Source organism: Amblyomma mixtum, chromosome 4, assembly GCF_055824585.1.
Source record: "Amblyomma mixtum isolate Tamu chromosome 4, ASM5582458v1, whole genome shotgun sequence".
NCBI lineage: Eukaryota > Metazoa > Arthropoda > Arachnida > Ixodida > Ixodidae > Amblyomma > Amblyomma mixtum.
Genome location: NC_143015.1, coordinates 88,249,211 through 88,268,538, shown reverse-complemented (window position 1 = coordinate 88,268,538; position 19,328 = coordinate 88,249,211). Strand labels below are relative to the sequence as shown.

The following is a 19,328-nucleotide window of genomic DNA, read 5'->3' as shown; positions in this document are numbered from 1 at the left end:
GCCTGGCTTCGTACCGGTGGTGTAAGATTGCTTTTAAAACTATTTCGAATTTCAATTGCCACATAGGTATCAAACACGTTATGGCCCCTCTGTATGCTGATTGCACTGGGAAGTATGCAACACTTGTATAAAGTCTGGAATATGTGCATTCTTAGTAAATAAGGTTAAAGAGAGAAGTGTTACTGAGTTACGTGTAAACATTGTACCAATATCTGTTCAGGAACTGACTTGGACGACAAGAGCTTACAAAGACGCCACCGCTCTTCGTTTGCGATAAGAGAAACGGCGCGTTCTTGCACCCACAATGCAATAAACGCGCTTTATGCATTCTTTTTCTTCCAGGAGGCGATTATAGGTTCGCCGGAATGCGCGGTCCCCCTCGCTCGTAAACCACGCCTAATTGCTGAGCCTAACAAGGCGTGGGTGCGGGATAGTTGGTGCGCCATAGTAAACGTAAAGAGCCGGAAATGCAGGGACGAAAGAAAGACGAAAGGGGAACAAATTACGCAGCCATTTGCTGCTGAGTGGTTCGTTCCGAAATGGAGTTATGTCGCGTAAGGTTACTTTTAAGATGTTTTTGGATTTTAATTGCCAAACACGTATCAAACACGGTATGGCCCATCAGTATAGTGGGACAGTGTAAAGCATGCAATACTTGTATGACGGCTACGATATGTGTTTATATCAGGCTTCATAAAGACTTAAGTCATAAAAAAATATTCAGTCATATATGTAAACAGTGTACCAATATCTCTTGCGGTACTATGTTGATCTGCAGGGTGCGCCTTAGGACAGATGGGTACTCGTTTGATTCTGCTTGAAGTCTTGCCTATTTACAATGGTTTGAAATGAGGAAAATGAAGTACAGGGGGAACAAGGGGGGAAGGGAAGAGCAGAGCGCGTCTTGTGTGGGAAAAAGGGGCGTAGAGCATCACCCTTGGCCCGGCCGGGCGTGGTTTTGTCGCATCCGGCCCTACGGAGTGGAAGGGCCGTCTCCTATTCTCAACAACCCACACTGTGCTAATGTCTTGCAGCACTAAGCTCATGTCAACTGAAGAAAAGCAAAGAAATAATACTTTTTGTTTTCTGAATATATATATATATATATATATATGTGCCTGTGCTTTTATCTTAATTATGTTGAGTATTCCACTCCCCTCTGTAACGCCCGACCCGGGCCCTGAGGGTATTCGAAATAAATAAATAAATAAATAAACTGAGGCTTCTCGGCTCCATGCTCCTCCTTATTGCCTTCTTACTTGCGTTAGGTAACAAGCGGGCTCACCTCATTTGTTGGCTCGCAGAATGTGTGGGCGATGCAAGGAGGTTGCTTCCGTTCCATCCCCGCCTGAAGAGGCGGTCCACTTGAAAGTGACGGATATTTGTTGCATATTCAGGACCGCCGCAGCCGGCGAACATATTGAAAAAAAGTTACCACAAATTCGTTGTGCTTCCTGTAAACGGCAATGCTGCATTTATAGGCATGATCACGCTAAAAAACCATGACATCGAGTTCGCTCTGAAACGGGTGTCCTTAGTTCCGCCATCTTGTATCTAATCTCCTAGCGTACGTAATTGCCATGCAAGCCAAACTCAAATTTTAGCATAGGCTCACCTATGACGTTCGCAACAGCTCGGTCTTGGTAAGCTTTTAGCGGATGTGCATATGAGACGGATGTGTATCGTCTGCTGGGCCGGCCGCAGTGTGGTGCCGGACGGTTCAGGCATTGAGCGCCTGGCTTCGTACCGGTGGTGTAAGATTGCTTTTAAAACTATTTCGAATTTCAATTGCCACATAGGTATCAAACACGTTATGGCCCCTCTGTATGCTGATTGCACTGGGAAGTATGCAACACTTGTATAAAGTCTGGAATATGTGCATTCTTAGTAAATAAGGTTAAAGAGAGAAGTGTTACTGAGTTACGTGTAAACATTGTACCAATATCTGTTCAGGAACTGACTTGGACGACAAGAGCTTACAAAGACGCCACCGCTCTTCGTTTGCGATAAGAGAAACGGCGCGTTCTTGCACCCACAATGCAATAAACGCGCTTTATGCATTCTTTTTCTTCCAGGAGGCGATTATAGGTTCGCCGGAATGCGCGGTCCCCCTCGCTCGTAAACCACGCCTAATTGCTGAGCCTAACAAGGCGTGGGTGCGGGATAGTTGGTGCGCCATAGTAAACGTAAAGAGCCGGAAATGCAGGGACGAAAGAAAGACGAAAGGGGAACAAATTACGCAGCCATTTGCTGCTGAGTGGTTCGTTCCGAAATGGAGTTATGTCGCGTAAGGTTACTTTTAAGATGTTTTCGGATTTTAATTGCCAAACACGTATCAAACACGGTATGGCCCATCAGTATAGTGGGACAGTGTAAAGCATGCAATACTTGTATGACGGCTACGATATGTGTTTATATCAGGCTTCATAAAGACTTAAGTCATAAAAAAATATTCAGTCATATATGTAAACAGTGTACCAATATCTCTTGCGGTACTATGTTGATCTGCAGGGTGCGCCTTAGGACAGATGGGTACTCGTTTGATTTTGCTTGAAGTCTTGCCTATTTACAATGGTTTGAAATGAGGAAAATGAAGTACAGGGGGAACAAGGGGGGAAGGGAAGAGCAGAGCGCGTCTTGTGTGGGAAAAAGGGGCGTAGAGCATCACCCTTGGCCCGGCCGGGCGTGGTTTTGTCGCATCCGGCCCTACGGAGTGGAAGGGCCGTCTCCTATTCTCAACAACCCACACTGTGCTAATGTCTTGCAGCACTAAGCTCATGTCAACTGAAGAAAAGCAAAGAAATAATACTTTTTGTTTTCTGAATATCACACTGTGAATAGTTGCATTCGGAATGGAATAAACGCGCTTTTTGCATTCGTTTTCCTCCACGGCTGTTAACATGTTCCGCAGAAGTGAGTAAAACTTGTGTAAATGGGAAGAAAACAACGCGACACGGTGCAAAAACACTACACAAAACAATTGTACGCACACTTTCAACTGCCATTTCTTTATCGCCAGTTTGCACGCCCCCTTTCGACAAATACCAGAACGAAGGCTGGAAGAACGGCTGGACGAAGGCTAGTTGGTTCATATTGCATATAAAGGGAACCAGCGAAAATAGACGCAAGACAGGAACAAAGATGGCACACACCACAACGCTGGACTTACAACTGATTTATTGCGATGAAGAATTGCTCATTTTAAAACAATTTCCTGCCTGCGCACACACCCTACAGACAATACACTTCGCGCACCACATGGTGACATGGCTGCTATAATGATAAAAACTTGCACTCTTCTTCGGTGATAATCACAGACGGCTCACTGATGCATTTCTGCTTATTCTTTCTGATCAGGAATGCCTCCAATAGCTCACGCTCACGCTCACATCCGTGTACTCGCGTCCTTTCCCTTTTGATCCGATGTGGATTACTTTTCTTTCTGTGACATTGCTAGAGACGGCTCCGTAATGTACCCGCAGAGTGTAGTTTTGGCCACCAAAAGGGCCTTCTAAAGCTCCCACTCATTTCCCGGAGTTAATACACTCCAAATATATTTAAAGCTCATTTAGTACCTCTAACGCATTACTGAGCCGCATGGTTTATGGAGTTCTAGTTGAGACGATCCTGCATGGTGTAAGGTATCGTGTATTGCCCAAAGGCTTGTGGGTGACGAGGTTAGGGATTAAAACATTTTACAAGGCAGTCTTAATAGGCAAGATGAATGAAGTTGACGACCGCTTTCTTCGGCAATGCTGTGGAAGCTACCACATGGCTGTCGAAACACAAAGGGACGCCGGCCTTCTATTGGCTGAGAATCTGTTTTTCCGGCGACTTTCATGAGTGGCTCAACGTCCCCGCTCCGTTGACCTTCGGGCTCAGCACCGTCTGGTACATGACGATGTTCTGCATGTTAATTATTTCTAGCTGGAGCTAGGTCACCCATGGAAGCCATAATGCTTTCCCACACAGCCACCATTATATTACAATAACGGTCCGGCCGCGAACAAGCAAGGGCTTTCCGCTCTGAAGCAGCAGGTAGTCGCTCCTGTCACTGATGAGCAGCGGGACCTCCTTGTGGACCGCATAGGTATCAACCACCAATGGCACTTTTCCGCTTCGAGGAGCGGCGCTGTGGACAGGGGGCCCACGCGGACAGGGGGCCCACGCGAGACTAGCTTGCGCCTAGGCAGATATCTAGGCAGGCGCTGTGGACGATCGCCGAGGGTGAAGGCCACGGCCCTGGGGACCTTCGGTTGAAAACCACGACAGTTTCTTCAGCATCTAGCTGCACCGTGTTGGGCGGCGCCATGGTGTAGATGTGTGCTCCATGCACGAAGGCAGCACATATGCACAGGACCCAGCCAAGATGGGGGCGCTCTTGGTAGTGTTCACTGCGACATCCACAACCGCCCAGCCGTTGGGCTAACATGTATCCAGGCCCTGCGCCCATCTCCTTGAGTTCTACGTCCGCGCACTCCGTTACGACAGTGACCGGAGCGGTCGCGCTATTGTTCGTACGGTCGACTTTCGTACCGAACGCGCCATACGGTTTGTTTGGACCTCTCCTTTTGCTTTCCTCGTGAACGCAGACTACTGATGCTGGTGCCGGTCGGCTCCTTGATAGATTAGTGCCAAGATTTACCAGGTACGATTTGCACGCTTCGTTTTGCGAGAGTGCTTAGGTATTTTCCTAATGACTGAAAGAATTGAGAGCGGCCCAGACGGTTTTAAGAAAAGCGCACTTTCAGTATGCGAGGTCGGTTCGACAATTTGGATGCTGATTTAGATTTTTGACTCGAAAAATTAGCTGGCCGAGGGATGGCTGATGTGCACGTAAAAATTGGAATTAGTTTTTGTAGTGAATACTGCGCAAATTCTTTCGATGGACAGTATTATGTAATTACTGAATATTGCGAACAAGATCTCTTCGGATCAAAGTCGCACTTTTAATGCTTCAAACCCTGTGATTGGCTCATGGTAGGCTTAGCTGCGTACGCGCCATAACATCCAGCATCCACGCTCCTTTTCGGACCAGCTCCTGACATCTGTTCTGTAGCGTCTTGCAGGCCTGATGCACCTTTTGCACAACCAAAAGTGGAAGGGCTGCAGCCCTGCTGCCTCAGACCTTGCGAACCTTCAGAAAACTCTTACTTGCCACGAGGCATTCTGGTTATTTGGTCAATTTTGTTTTGGCTTGTTCTATCTTGCTTGAGGAAATTTACCACTTTTACGGTGGAGAAGTGCGGTGCGTTTGGATAGCGCCACTGTGCCTGCAATGGTGAGGAACGGGGCGCAAGTATTCCGCAGGGCGTGCAGAGTTCTTAACGTTCCGGACTGCATTGGCTTCCACTCCGGGCACATCGAATAATCATCGGCATGTGTTGGCAGTGTGCTGGTTTGTGTACAGAGCGTGGTTTTCTTGAGGCTTGCAGAAATAAAATAAATCATGGCATAGTTAAGCTTCTCCGCTTAGCTCATAATCTTCCGCCGACAGTCGTTTTACTGCGCGCTGTGCTGAACTGCATTGCTTTTTTTATGCGTATGCAGCGCAAAGCAGATGCATTATACAGTCACACTGTGCTTTGTTTGTGCACGTACTTACAATGCAGAGGCGATATTGTGCAACTTATTTTTTTCTGTATTGCTTCGACGCATGTCATGGGCTTCTCGGCGGCGACGACTTCCACGCTGATAACGCTGCCGCAGGCCAGTGCTATTCTGGCCGTAGCGCTACCTGAACTGCAGCTAACGTACTTCCGTCGCGCAACCACCTCCTACTATTAGTTCCATCTCCGGCCGCGCATAGGTTTTGACATCGCGACGACTTTGGCTCCCACCATCTGCTTCTGCTTAATTCTGTCCTACGTTAGCAATCTCCTTGTCTTTAATCTTAGACCACGCGATGGCTTGGGTGTCGTGGCAGCTGTGTCCTCGGATTACACTGAAGCTCGGCAAAACATCTCTCGCCGTAGAAACAGTGCGTGCTAGCGTTCTGTGGCAACTAAAGTAGGAGTAGCGATTTTGGCTACCACTAGAAAAACCGAGCCCTTGAGAACTAATACCGTTCACTAGAAGAAAATAAAGAAAAGCGTCCACAGTGGCCATATACTAAACAATACCCAGGATGAAAATAATCGCTGCACAGAGCATCGAGACTGTCGGCAGACTTGCATGGGTTGAAGCAGGAACCGAACACGCGTCCGGCAATCGGCTTTCCAGTTATCGTGAGCATCCTCCTTGCCTTATCATTATAAGCTTCTTCTACAGCTAATGCTTCATCTGCACCTTGTGCCCATTCTCATGCAATTGTTCTTGCGTACTATACAGCTGTGAGTTATAAAGGAGCGACATTTAGACAAAGCTGTTTCCTTCTTCGCACGTGTGTTTGGTTTGAAGTCCTATGCACTACATTAATGAATAGCTAGCCCCACGGCCTGAGCGACAATAAAAGCTTCCTTTAGCGGAAACCGGCTGAACTGAAGCGGTTTTACTTTTGCCTTGCTGATGGCCGTTAAATGTGCAGCCCGTTTATGCTCGCGCACATCATCAGGCTGTCTCACATAAAGTTCACCACTTCCCTATTCATTATTTCAGGTTCAGCTTATGCGCATGTGATTAGAATTATTTGGTTACTCATCTGCGCTTGGCAGATGATGTCCGGAGATGATGATGATTACGAGAGAAGGGTGCTGCCTCTTAGTGTTGGACAAAGGTGTTGTGCGAACACCTTACGCCACCATATATTTCTTAGCGTAGGGATGGGCAGGTGGAGAAGTCTTCAGTGAACGCTTCCAATGCGCATTTAATTTTGTTTTCAGTGTAAACTTTCTGTTCAGAATTACGCTCCCGCTATCTTCTCGTTGAAGGCTCCGCACCACACGTTCAGTGCCCACCTCTCCTGCCGCTTCTCTTGACGAAGCCAGTGTGGGCTCACATCTGAGCATTAGTGGGCATTCTGAAGGTTCATGCTCTATCACACAAAAAACTGCAAAACTCGGTGTCGCTGATAATCGGTGGCGCTCAGCTCTTGTCAGCACTGACGTGCAACGGATGCATCACATGCCTGTGGAGATCGTTGCGACATTGCAAAGGTCGTGTGCGAGTGGTCGCTTCGGACATGGTCCTCGCATAGAGAGCGGGAGTTTAACCTAAAATTCCAAAACACATCGTGATGAGGCGTAAGGCCTTGGGGGCAATTTTTACTAACGGACAGTGTCATAAAATTCGATTCTTAAACCTCCAATGCGGCTGGTTGGTTTTCTTTTGATATTGTCCTTAAGAACGTCTGGCATCAGCAAGGTTTACTGCAAGACTGCACAATTAGCCAAAAGCTGCTGCTAAACTTTGTGGACGTGTACGATCATCTGTGTGTCCTGCTGTGGAGGGTGAGACCGTGCCCTCCACGGAATATCTTGTAGTCGCGGCTCCTATCGATGCGATCGGCTTCTGGAGTGCGCCACCTGCCGTACTACGCGGTCGACACAGATTCGGTTATGGGGCTAATTTCTGGCACTGTGGGTAACATCTCGCTTAGTTAGAATTGATCTGCCATGCAGCAGTCCACAGAGAAGTCACTCCAACTAAGGTTGTGTTGCCGCCCCGGTGGCTCAGCGGTTATGGTGCTCGGCTGCTGACCCGAAAGACGCGGGTTCGATCCCGGCCGCGGCGGTTGAATTTCTTTGGGGGAGAAATTCCAGAGGCCCGTGTACTGTGCGATGTCAGTGCACGTTAAAGAACCCCAGGTGGTCTAAATTTCCGGAGCCTTCCACTACGGCGTCTCTCATAACCTTAGTCGCTTTGGGACGTTAAACCGCATACACCAAACCAAACCAAGGTTGTGGTGAACTGTAAAGACAAGGGACCTCGGGTGGCGTTCACGGTTCATCCAGGCACAAACCATCTCAAAGATCATAATCCTCCCAGAACTGACAATCCCCGGAGGCAATTTGAGACACACACACACATTTCCACAACGCACCTGGCGGGGCCATGCAGCCTGTTTGCCTGTTCCTTACGAGGAAACTAGCACGGTGACTGCTCAGCAAAGTTGCCATCAGATCATGCTACGTAATACTGAAATGCCACTGAAATCTTTTGATATCGTGTTTTCGTCGGGGTAGCTCGCTGAAGTTTTCCCTTGGCACGGCCAAGAGGGCGCCGTAGCCACGCACGGTGGGAGGGAACTCCCCGCCCACTTGACTCGTGGCAAGGGCCATCAGTTAGATTTACGTTTGTACGGCGTTTATTTTTACTCCAACTTATTAGAGCGCAGTTATAGTTGGCTACGTATACACGCCGTAATTTTGTTGTGGCTTGGTATTGTGAAATTTCGGTTCCCCTAATCACTCATAATGCGCAGATTTTTACTTTTCCATTCCATTTGACCTTATTAAAAGCAAACCATTTACATGGAGCATCGTTCTAACTTCGCCGCCCTACATCTCTGCAGGAAGGCCCAGTCCGCTTAACACGCGAGTGGTGGTGGTGCTTACCACAGCTAATAAATCAATGCGCCGGTAGGTTGCTCTGATGTCAGGAAAGTTTCTCTCGACTTGAAGACAATGGAGACGGTCAGGACGCCGCAGGATCTGAATCGAGTGGTCCTAAAGGTGTAATTTCGGCCTGCCTCAGATTTTCTAATTGTGAGCACTTTTTTTTACGGCAGAGTGTTCTACGATGTTCACCAGCACCGGTAGGTGCATTTCAATACGAGTACTTTGAGTCTGATTCATGCGAACTCTAGCTTTTTCTTTTGCTATCACCCCTATGATTATTTCACTGTCGTTACGATGGCACTGCGGTTTGACTAGTAGGGCAGCTGGAGTCGTCGCTTGGCGGATTCGCAGTGCTCGGCCTTTGCATGAGCTCCGTGCTCTGTGCGGCCAGAAATACGCGGTGCACTTGTAGAGATGTGAGGTTCATCACGGAGTCGTGTTGACTAACACGTGACGTGCGCTGTCTCTCCCGGGGAGCCACGGCCAAGCGATGTCACGGGTTGGCTCGGCGAAAATTTCTCCGCGAAGTAATGGGACAAGGAAGCTCTAACGGGTTCGGTACAACACCGGGATTGCTATATCTCCTATGCAATGCAGTTTTCAGGCAAGTTCTGTTTGTGGCGCATGTAGCCCGATAGCCTGTAACGGTTTACAGTCGCTGCTGGACATTGTACTGTGGCATTTTTATTACGAGGGTGGCATCCACAGCGTCCAGTTTTTTCACATTCCGGTATATTAGATGTACGTGAATGGAGAGGGTGTAGACCGGTTCCGGCGTATATGTCTGTACGCCCGCACATTGAGTGGTCGATCTCGCATCGCCGGTATTGAATTTGAAACGTGCCACTTTCACTAGTGCAATTCAAAATTTTATTTATTTATTTATTTATTTATTTATTGTTTCCTCAAGGGTCCACAGGGGACATTACATGAGGGGTGGGCAAACAAAAAAGTTAATACGAACACAGATGGTCTTCAATGGCGGTTTTGAATAGAACACGATTGATGATGGTCGCCACTTCGGATGGAAGGTCATTCCAGTCATTGGCTGTTCGAAGAAAAAATGACATTTTATATGTTTCGGTGCGGGCCCGTTCAGGGTAGACGGCGTTAGGGTGACTATGACGAGAAAAGCGATGAGCGCGTGTTATCGGGGCAGTTTCATGATCGGAAGTGTGATAAAATTTATGATACAGCGAAAGACGGGCGATTTTACGCCGACAGGCCAGTGTTTGGAGATTAAGCTGAGATTTTAGTGCAGTAACGCTAGTATAATGAGAGTAGTCTGAGCAAATGAATCTGGCGGCGCGGTTTTGGACTGCTTCGAGCGTGGTGATTAGGTTAGTATAGTGGGGATCATATGCAGCACATGCGTAATCAAGTTTAGGACGTATGAAAGTTATGTAAGCAAGAAGCTTAATGGGAGGGGGAGCTAATGATAGGTTACGGCGCAAATACCCTAGAACTTGATTAGCTGAATTGGTGATGTGGTGAATATGATGCGACCAGGTTAAATCTTTACTTAAATGGATACCAAGATACTTGTATGAGTCAATGGACGAAATAGGATTGAGAATTGTATAAGTATTTTCACGGTGGTTGCGCCGGCGATGGAAAGAAATAAGTGACGTTTTACTGCTATTTAGGCACATGAGCCAAGTACTACACCATTCTTCGACGCGTGCGAGATCTTCTTGAAGAATGGTGGCGTCGGAGGAATTATGTATTGGGCGGTAGATGACGCAATCATCCGCAAAGAGTCGGACATTAGATCTGATGTTAGAGGGTAAATCATTTATGTAGATAAGGAACAGAAGAGGGCCTAAAACGGTCCCCTGAGGGACGCCAGACAAGACAAGGGAGAGGGATGACGAGTGTGAGTTAGCATGAACGAATTGATAACGATCAGTAAGGAAGGCTCGAATCCAATCCAGAACTAGGGGATGAAGGTTTAGGCGTGACAGTTTAAGAATTAGGCGCGCGTGTGGGACTTTATCAAATGCTTTTTCGAAATCCAGAAATATTGAATCCGTGGGAATGTTACGATCTAGGCATGCGTGTATATCATGAAGAAAAAGAACAAGTTGCGTGTCACAGGAATGGTCTTTACGAAGCCGTGTTGGTTAGAATGAAAAAAATTACGAGATGATAAAAACTTGGCAGTATGAGAATATATGATATGTTCCATAATTTTTCGACAAACACAGGTTAATGAGATAGTATAGACATGACAGTATCGGAATTTTTTTAAATTCCAATATTCAGCCGCTCAGAAAGAGCTTTCCCACACCGAGCTACAAACAGATCACTTGAAATGGGCGCTGTACGCGACCCTATACAAAGTGCCTGCTTTTGCAGGTGAATGTAAATAAGCAGACGCCAGACAGGACAACAAGAGCTCTAAAAAACAGCCGCACTTACACAACAGCCCTTCTTAAAATCGACAGCACCGTACTCTTCAATTTCAGCCTCAACGCACGTCAGGAGACTTCCATTAAAATACGACATTTATGTGAACATGAAATGCTGTAATATTGCCACATTGGTAATCAGCGGCCTAGGGTCAACCGCGGCGTAGCCCAGACGTGCGCTTCCAGATCTTTCACGCACACACTTCCTCTTCTTCTTGAAAGGCGATTTCGTCTGCACGAGCGCCGGCGTCAATATTATGTCGTCACTTCATGTAATGCAAATAACACAAGCAGCATCTTAAGTCAAGGTCGGATCGGCCACGTTAAACATTCTTGTTATTCGCAGTTCGCGACACCCTTCTGTCATGTACCTGACTGTGATACGATCACGAGGAAGGGCCATTCTCTAAGTCTTGGCCGAGGAAAACATTTCCAAGACTCTTTATCGCTGCAGTTTTGCTTGATAGTGCTTGAGAATTGCTTGGTAATGCTTATGAATTTGAACAGTTCTGACAGCTTCTTAGCTAGTGACCTTAGAAAGATGTAATGTATTACAAACAAGGAGCTCATTTTTGAGAATTTCGAAAAACTGATTACCTTCGGTACTGTTCCTCAACATACTTTGGCAGTTTCAGGCGCGATTAAAAAATCGCGCGCCGGTGGTGAGCGCATGGCGACGCCGACCACTGACCCTCACTCTCTGGCACACGTAGCAAGCAATCTAACCTACCCCTCCCGCGCTGCGGCTTTCGCCGCAGCTCTCTGCATATGTGGTGGCGGTTAGCAACTTTATTATTGGCGTAGCCCTTATGGGCATAATTGTTTGTGTGCCATAAAGAGGAACCCACGAACTGGTATCGTCGCCTCTTCATGCGCTCTGTCACTTTCTTGAGGAAGACAGTCTTAAGCGTCGTAATAAACTGAAACGGCTAAGCAGCGAATATATCAACTTTTGATACCTCACGTAACCTGTACTGAACTTCGACATCAACGTTATCATTCGACAGTTAGCGGAGTCCATGAAGCGGCGGTTTACAACTGCTTATAGCGGGAATAATACGATCCCAAGTGTACAGTCTTTGTCAAAAGCAACCAGGCTGCATGGTTTGCTTCTAGCTCGTACAGTGGAGCCCTTGTAGCTTCCCTGAAGCTGAAATGGTCGTTAAAGGTAATCACTGGGGGGTTTTCTTACCTTCCAACACCTTTTGATTTCAGGGCTCCACTATACAAGCTAGAAGCAAACCATGCAGCCTGGTTACTTTTGACAAAGACGATACCTACTAGTCGGTGCAGATGCCTTTCGAGTATACAGACCAGCGCTGGCCAATATGAGCCTGTTGTTGTAGGCGTGTTTGTAGTGTTCGGGCTTCTTTGTGTGGCGGGCCCGGGAAAGCGCCGCAGAGAGTCAGGAGGTTGCGGTGGTCTCAGACGAAAAGCATTTTATACATAAGACACTGGCGCCACGGTACGGACAAAGTGAAAGCGAAACTGAAACACGGTACGGACAAAGTGAAAGCGAAACCGAAACTTAGACGATACAACAGTGTTCTCGGACAATGTCCCACTGACTGGCTGCCTGGCTATCCAAAATGCCCTCCAGCAGCGTCCGGTTGCCCACGATGTTGGCAGAGAGGCCACGTACGAAGCCGCTTCCTTGCGTGTTCGGATAACTCTTGACAGTCACGCTGCGCACACTTCGGCTACGGCCGACCGCAGCGTCCAGACACTCGGCGTCCAGCTGAGTGAAGTACAGCGAAGCGATCCTCAGCTCCCGAATAATCCGTTTCTCGAAACACTCGTCCACCGCAAACCACTGGTCATCGTGGCACAGCCATACATCTCTACGCCACGTTGAAAGAGTTTTCGTTGTCGGACATTTTCGTTGTCGGACATTTTCGTTGTCGGACATTTTCGTTGTCGGACATTTTCGTTGTCGGACATTTTCGTTGTCGGACATTTTCGTTGTCGGACATTTTCGTTGTCGGTCATTTTCGTTGTCGGTCATTTTCGTTGTCGGTCATTTTCGTTGTCGGTCATTTTCGTTGTCGGACATTTTCGTTGTCGGACATTTTCGTTGTCGGACATTTTCGTTGTCGGACATTTTCGTTGTCGGACATTTTCGTTGTCGGACATTTTCGTTGTCGGACATTTTCGTTGTCGGACATTTTCGTTGTCGGACATTTTCGTTGTCGGACATTTTCGTTGTCGGACATTTTCGTTGTCGGACATTTTCGTTGTCGGACATTTTCGTTGTCGGACATTTTCGTTGTCGGACATTTTCGTTGTCGGACATTTTCGTTGTCGGACATTTTCGTTGTCGGACATTTTCGTTGTCGGACATTTTCGTTGTCGGACATTTTCGTTGTCTTCGTCGGTGCCCCGAAAGGACGCGCGACCTCCCATGATGCCTCGGGTGTTGAATACGCTAGCTTGATTACGTGTGGAATCAGCGCAGCGCAGGGCACGTGCAGGCATGTTGCTGATGACGTTGACGACGAAACGTGTCAGATCGGGTATGGAAGGCCATCGTTCACGTGCAGTTCCGCTTGCAGGCTCACCTGTATAAAGACGAGCGTTTTATTGGCACCAGCCGAGGCGCAATGCTCACTGAGCCCAATCCTGGTTGGATCGAGATCTGCTCTTAACCATAATGGTTTTATCCAATCCCAATCGTTTAGGTATTTTGAGCCTGGTTTAAGCCACTTATTGCCAAGTGGCTTTATCATAAAGGAACCTAAGTCCTTATGTTCATGCCGGTTTTCCCAGTTCTGCAGGGCAGATTTTCTAGAGGTTTTCAGGGATTTTTCACCTCTATGTCTGAAATACCACGTGGGAGATCTAGGCGACTGAAAATATTCTCTCTCGTCCCGCAGACATTCTTCTACGATGGTGTCTTTGACGAGATGCCAACCTCTGCAGCCTAGCAAAGGCTTTCGATTGGACCTCCGGTCCTAACTGACCGAGTTGTAAGACGCCCAACCTCCTCTGGCTATAAGGTAGATGAAGGATGATCTTAGGATATGACTTTGGCAGGTGAACAAGCCTCTTAACCTCGATGCGGGTCTGGCGATAAACACCTGAACCTGTTGAACTTCTGGTATACTATGGAGAACTCAAACTATGTGAACTGGACTGTGGCAGTGGACAGCCGTCTTTAGCGGGCCCGTCCAGGACGTACGGCGTGAGGTAGCTGTCTAGAACGTCGCGTTAAACTTCGCTGCAGGCTTAACAAGCGGTCTGAGTCCACCTCTGCTGACGGATCCCCAAACATTCACAGGAGTACGACCACTGCAGGGCAGTGGGCAAGCGCGCGGGCCGATACCTCCGTGCACGGGTGAACGAAAAAGCTATCGTCAGACATGTGGCCAAGCGCTGCTCTACAACAGTTTCCTGACATGGAGACGTGGCTTTCTCTGCTAATTACGCACGCAAGCCGCAAACATTGTGCTGTCCATTGCAAAGCTCGATATCATTAAGCGAATATTGTGAAATCTTACCTGGGGTTGCATGGCCGCCACACACGGCGCTGCTTGTCCCATATTGATGTTATTTTAGACTCGTCACTAAAGATAACATCACGACAGTCCTCTACCGACTGTTTCATGAGCTCTCACAAAGTTCAGTCTAGAAAGCATTTGATTGTCAGGTAAGTATCGCTCTTGAGCTTCCACGCATTCGCTCAGTCCAGTGTCGTACAATCGTCGGCGGACTGTGGCTTCATTGATATCTAAAGGCAAACAAGCACTACACTGGTCTGCCACCGTCGCAAGGTTGTCAGCCCTGTCAATCATTCTCGATTGCTGCTTGCTCGGGCCCACGTGGCCAGAAATACAATCGTGGCAACACACAATGCGCTGACTATCAACTTTTATTGTCAGAAGGCCGGTCCGCGCCGTATATAGCGAAGAGGAAGGAAGGAGTGGTGCGCATGCGAATGAAGAAGCCGTGGCACTCGCCCGAAGATGGCAGGCGTTTTTCTAATCATCATCCGCAGGGGTGGAAGAACCGGAAGACTGAAGAATTGGAGCTGGTGCATAAACACTCGAAGAACACAAATTAAGAACGTGACGCTTATTAAAACATGTCTAAAAAAAGATCCCGATGAATGCCAACGAACAACACGACTAAAAATCTGACAATGAAAGAGGAAAATCATTGAAACATTAAAACCGACAACGTGGCGAAAGCCATGCACAATCAACATACCACCGAAGACCATGACTAGGAAAAGTATAAAAGCCTGGAGAACGATGGACGCACCTTTATATGACAGAGTTAAATGGTTAAAGTATAAAAAACGGGAAAAGCCTGTGGGAGCAAAACACAAGGAAAAACAATAAAAACGCACGCAGACGCTTAGGTGCGTGGCCACTAGCAGAACACGGTTATGGTAAAAAAAAAAAGGCAATGGAGTCCGAGAACCAGAAGGCTAAAGGCATAGATAGGATATGAAATGTATCGACAGAATATGAGCGCGAGAACTTGAAAGGCGAGCATGAAATTGCTCTAGAAGTCGCAGACAAGAACCAGACGACACGCAGATCTATTCAAGCAGATAGGAAGCAAAGCTCTTTTTCTGAGGGCAACTGACTGTGTGCTAACACACACGTCTTTTTGAGTGTTAATAGCAGCGGCTTGAATGATCACTCGGGTCAGTCGGTTTTTGTGCTTTGCTAGAAGTTCTGTTTCGTCGAAGGTCGGAGAACGGCGGCGGCAAGAGCTGCAATCGCGACAATGAATAGCGAGATTGCTCGATTTTTTGTCATTGGCATTCTTTTGTGCTCTATCAAACTTTTGTTAAGGCATCGGACTGTGTGGCCGATGTACTTTCTGCCGCAAGGTAAAGGGATGGAATATACGACGCTAGAGGAGGATGTGACTGGTCGATCCCGATGCCTTGTAGCGCATTCTGGAACCTTTTCACCAGAGCCATTGACCCGCCGGCAAAGACTGGAAAGGCGATGTGTGGCCCAGAAAATAACCAACACCGGCCTTTTCTCCAATTTTTAAGACTGTGGGAAACCTGGTGGATGTAGGGATTCACAGCCAACTTGTTGCTACGAGCCTTCACATCTCTTGCGGATTGGCTAACTCTTTGCCCGATTCTTAGCATTTTTTCCGCTACCGAAGACGGGAGTAAGGCGGGATATTTTGCTTGGTTGACCAAGCTCTTCTCTAGGCTCTGCTCGGAAAACTTGAACAACGCATTCTTGAAGGTGTCCTGGACAATATCTTTTTTTAACTAGTAAAACTCGAGTAAGCGCATTGTGTCTTCATTCTCGTCCTCTGCCTGCCAGTGCTGTTTCAATAGAAGGCATTCTTGGCTGAATCTTGCTTCAAATGAACCCATGCGACGCATGCGAACAATTAATGCCAATAGGTTATCCTATTAAAATACCAGCAGATGTAATTACACCAACCCCCAATACCTCAGATCGATCGAGGCATATCTCTACCAAGGTGGTGTTATCCTTTGCGGTTAAGAGCGCTCGTGCTGCCTATGAAAGCTCGGAAATTGCCACACGCAAGCAAGATCCAAACACCGCCGACGTTGATGAACAGAATGCATTTAAGAATGCGTTTGGAAGCTTACTCAATGCTATGTTACGTAATTTCAGAACCTAATAACGTCATTTCAAAAAAATCTAAATACTTCCGTCATTATTAAGTGTATTTCGGATAGATACAACGAGCGCGAGATTATGAAAAGTGCGACCACATTTCTACACGAAACATTTCGAAACAAACGCCCCTTTTCATGCATACTTGAAACTATACGAATACGACACTGTGACTGTATTTGATTTGGTTAAGACGATGCCGAAACTGTTACAATGTAATCGGACATAAATTACCAGACGAAACAGATTTTACTTATCGAGTATGATTGTTCGAAGTACATGGACATGGAATATTTTATTGCGCTTTGTGAGCTCATACGCAAAATCGTAAATGCTAAAATGACAGGAGACGGGTTCTGACCTTTCACCGAGTCGGACGTGTTTTTTGACGCTCCTTCGACTTCGGCCTGACCAAGCTACGCTGCCCAGCACCCGTGTTGGGACCGCATCGCCTGCACGTACGACCTGCAGGCAACGGACCTGGACCTGGGATAACCACCTCCCCTGGCCATGGAGCCCCACCAGGAGGCCCGAGGACTGCGCAAGGCTACGACTGTGCCGGGCGGAGCTCGTTCGCAGAGCGCACGCCGCGACCGCTCTCTCGAATCGTCCCCGCTTCTGGAGAGGTGGATCGAGTGCGTGCAACGCGCAACACAGCGCGCTGCCCTGAATCCGGAGACGGCGAAGGCAACGCTGCGCACCTTGGCCCTTCCGCCACGTGCTGCTGCGATTGCGGCGCGCGCGGGCCAACACGTGGGAGCCGCCATTGCCAGCCCGGTCCAGCAGCCACCACTCGGCAGCGGCCACATTCCGGCAGCGGTGGGTGCAGCCGTAGCAGAGCCAGAGGGCGACGACGCCATGGATCAAAGCACCGATTTCAAGCGGCGCCGTTCCACCCACTCCTAGGAGGGGGAGGGAACAAAGGCAGCGGGGGGAGAGGAATCTGCTGCTAAGCGCGAAGCGCTGAAGCTCACTGCCCCTTTCTCACCTCACCCTCCCCCCCCCCCCCCACGCGTCCAGAGGGAGCGACCACAGGACAGGAGGGGACAACGAAGAGTGAAGCATTCTCCTCCTCTTCAGCCAACCTCTCCTTTCCACCTTCTCTTCCTTCCGGGGGCGAGGGCGGCAGTGAGACAACTAACGAGCCCTCCTTCCCTCAAGGAGGAAGCCTCCAGGAGTTGCCGACCGCTCAGTCACCGACCAACAACGCGCCGGTGACGACAGCGGTCGAGTCCCGCTTTTTCTCGCAGGATCCCGACATGCTCCCTTCTTATAGTACCCCTACTGCAGCTGCGCCATCAGCGCCATCCGCGATCCCAACTGCTTTGAACACAGCCGCGCAGCTCGCCGCGACGCGCGGCACTGGAAACCACGACCACCCCCCCCCCCCCCCTCCCGCAGGTTACCAGCGCTGTGGAGGCCAGCTACGCGCTCTTACCGTGGCACGCGGCCTAATTCAGGGCCCAACGGCGGCGACGTGCTGCCTTAAAAAAGGCAGCTGAGGCAGTCCAGGCCTCCGACAACGTCGTGGGCACCATCCTGTTGCGGCCAGCTGACCGCGGCGTGGCCTTCTCCAAGGAGCAGGGATGGGAGCTCGCGGAGGAGTTTGCACCGCGACCGGGCGTCTTGGCGATGCGAGTCAACATGAGCCGCAACGTGGTGGCCGTGGATGTGGACAACGAGGCCACCCTGCGCGCACTGCCGGACATTGCCATCGTCCGTGGCATCGCGGTGCGCGCGAGGGAGCCTGCTGCCCGCAACATCTCTACGGGCCTCGTGTTTGGAGTGGACGCCCGGCGCACTCCAGAGCAGCTCCTTGATGGTCTCGAGACCTCTGTCCCCATCGTGTCGGCGTCGCTTTCTTGGAGCACTCTGGCCCTTAGATATGCGGCGCCGGCGCCACCGGCGGCAGTCTCTCTTTTCAGGAGGCGTCTGGCGGTTGGAGCCTGCCGACCACGGCCGCTGCAGTGCACCCGGTGCACGAGCTTGGGGCACGTCACGGAGGCCAGCAGAGCGCCTGCGCGCTGCCCTCGCTGCGGCGGACCTCAAGAGGCGGCGGACCATGTGCGCAGAAAACGCCACACTGCATCAACTGTGGCGGGCGACACTGGACCACAAACCCAGCTTGCCCGCACTGGCAGAGAGGACGCCATGTGGCCACTTTGATGGCCACTTCAGTGGTCCCTCTCTCCAGGCGTGCAGTTCGAACGGTGGTTCAGGCTGAAACCGCGCTTCCTGCGCAGCTGAGCCAACCACCGCGCCAACGCTGCTACGCGCAGGTGGCCGCCCAAGCCAAGCCGCGGCAGAAGCAGCAGCCGCGGCAGAAGCAGCAGCCACAGCAGAAGCCACGCGGCCAGACATCGGACCTGCCCAGCGCCGCACAACACGCCACCGCATCAGCTCTCCCCTCCAGTGGCCAGCCTCCTGATGCTCAAACTCTCCTTATGGAGACAATCCTGGCCGCCCTGCAGGCGGTCCTCGTGGATCTCCCGGAGGGATGATTCCAGACGGCGCTGCTTAGAAGCAGCACCACTTGCCTCACAGATTGGCCCACACCATGGCTAGTCGCCCGACGCCCCCCCGTATCCCATCCATTCTTCAGTGGAACGTACGCTCCCTTGCGGCGCGATATCCCGAGCTCCGTGTGCGCGTGTCGGAAGATTCGCCCGAAGTGATCGCGCTGCAGGAGACGTACGTTCGCACGCAAGACGGGCCGCCCGAAATGAGGCTGCCAGGCTATGTGGGCTACCACTCACCCACGACATGTGAGGAGGCGTTTGTGCCGCTGTGCCGTGCTG

At 49.5% G+C, this 19,328-nt stretch overlaps 1 protein-coding gene across 1 annotated transcript; it reads left to right on the top strand.

Moving 5' to 3' along the window:
• The first annotated feature begins 18,093 nt into the window (after window positions 1–18,093).
• On the top strand, window positions 18,094–19,031 carry LOC149347333 (uncharacterized). Its single transcript, XM_089541555.1, has 2 exons — window positions 18,094–18,594; window positions 18,774–19,031. Exons 1-2 carry the CDS (start codon window positions 18,163–18,165, stop codon window positions 19,029–19,031), a joined length of 690 nt encoding a protein of 229 aa, XP_089397681.1. The 5' UTR covers window positions 18,094–18,162.
• Window positions 19,032–19,328: the final 297 nt, after the last annotated feature.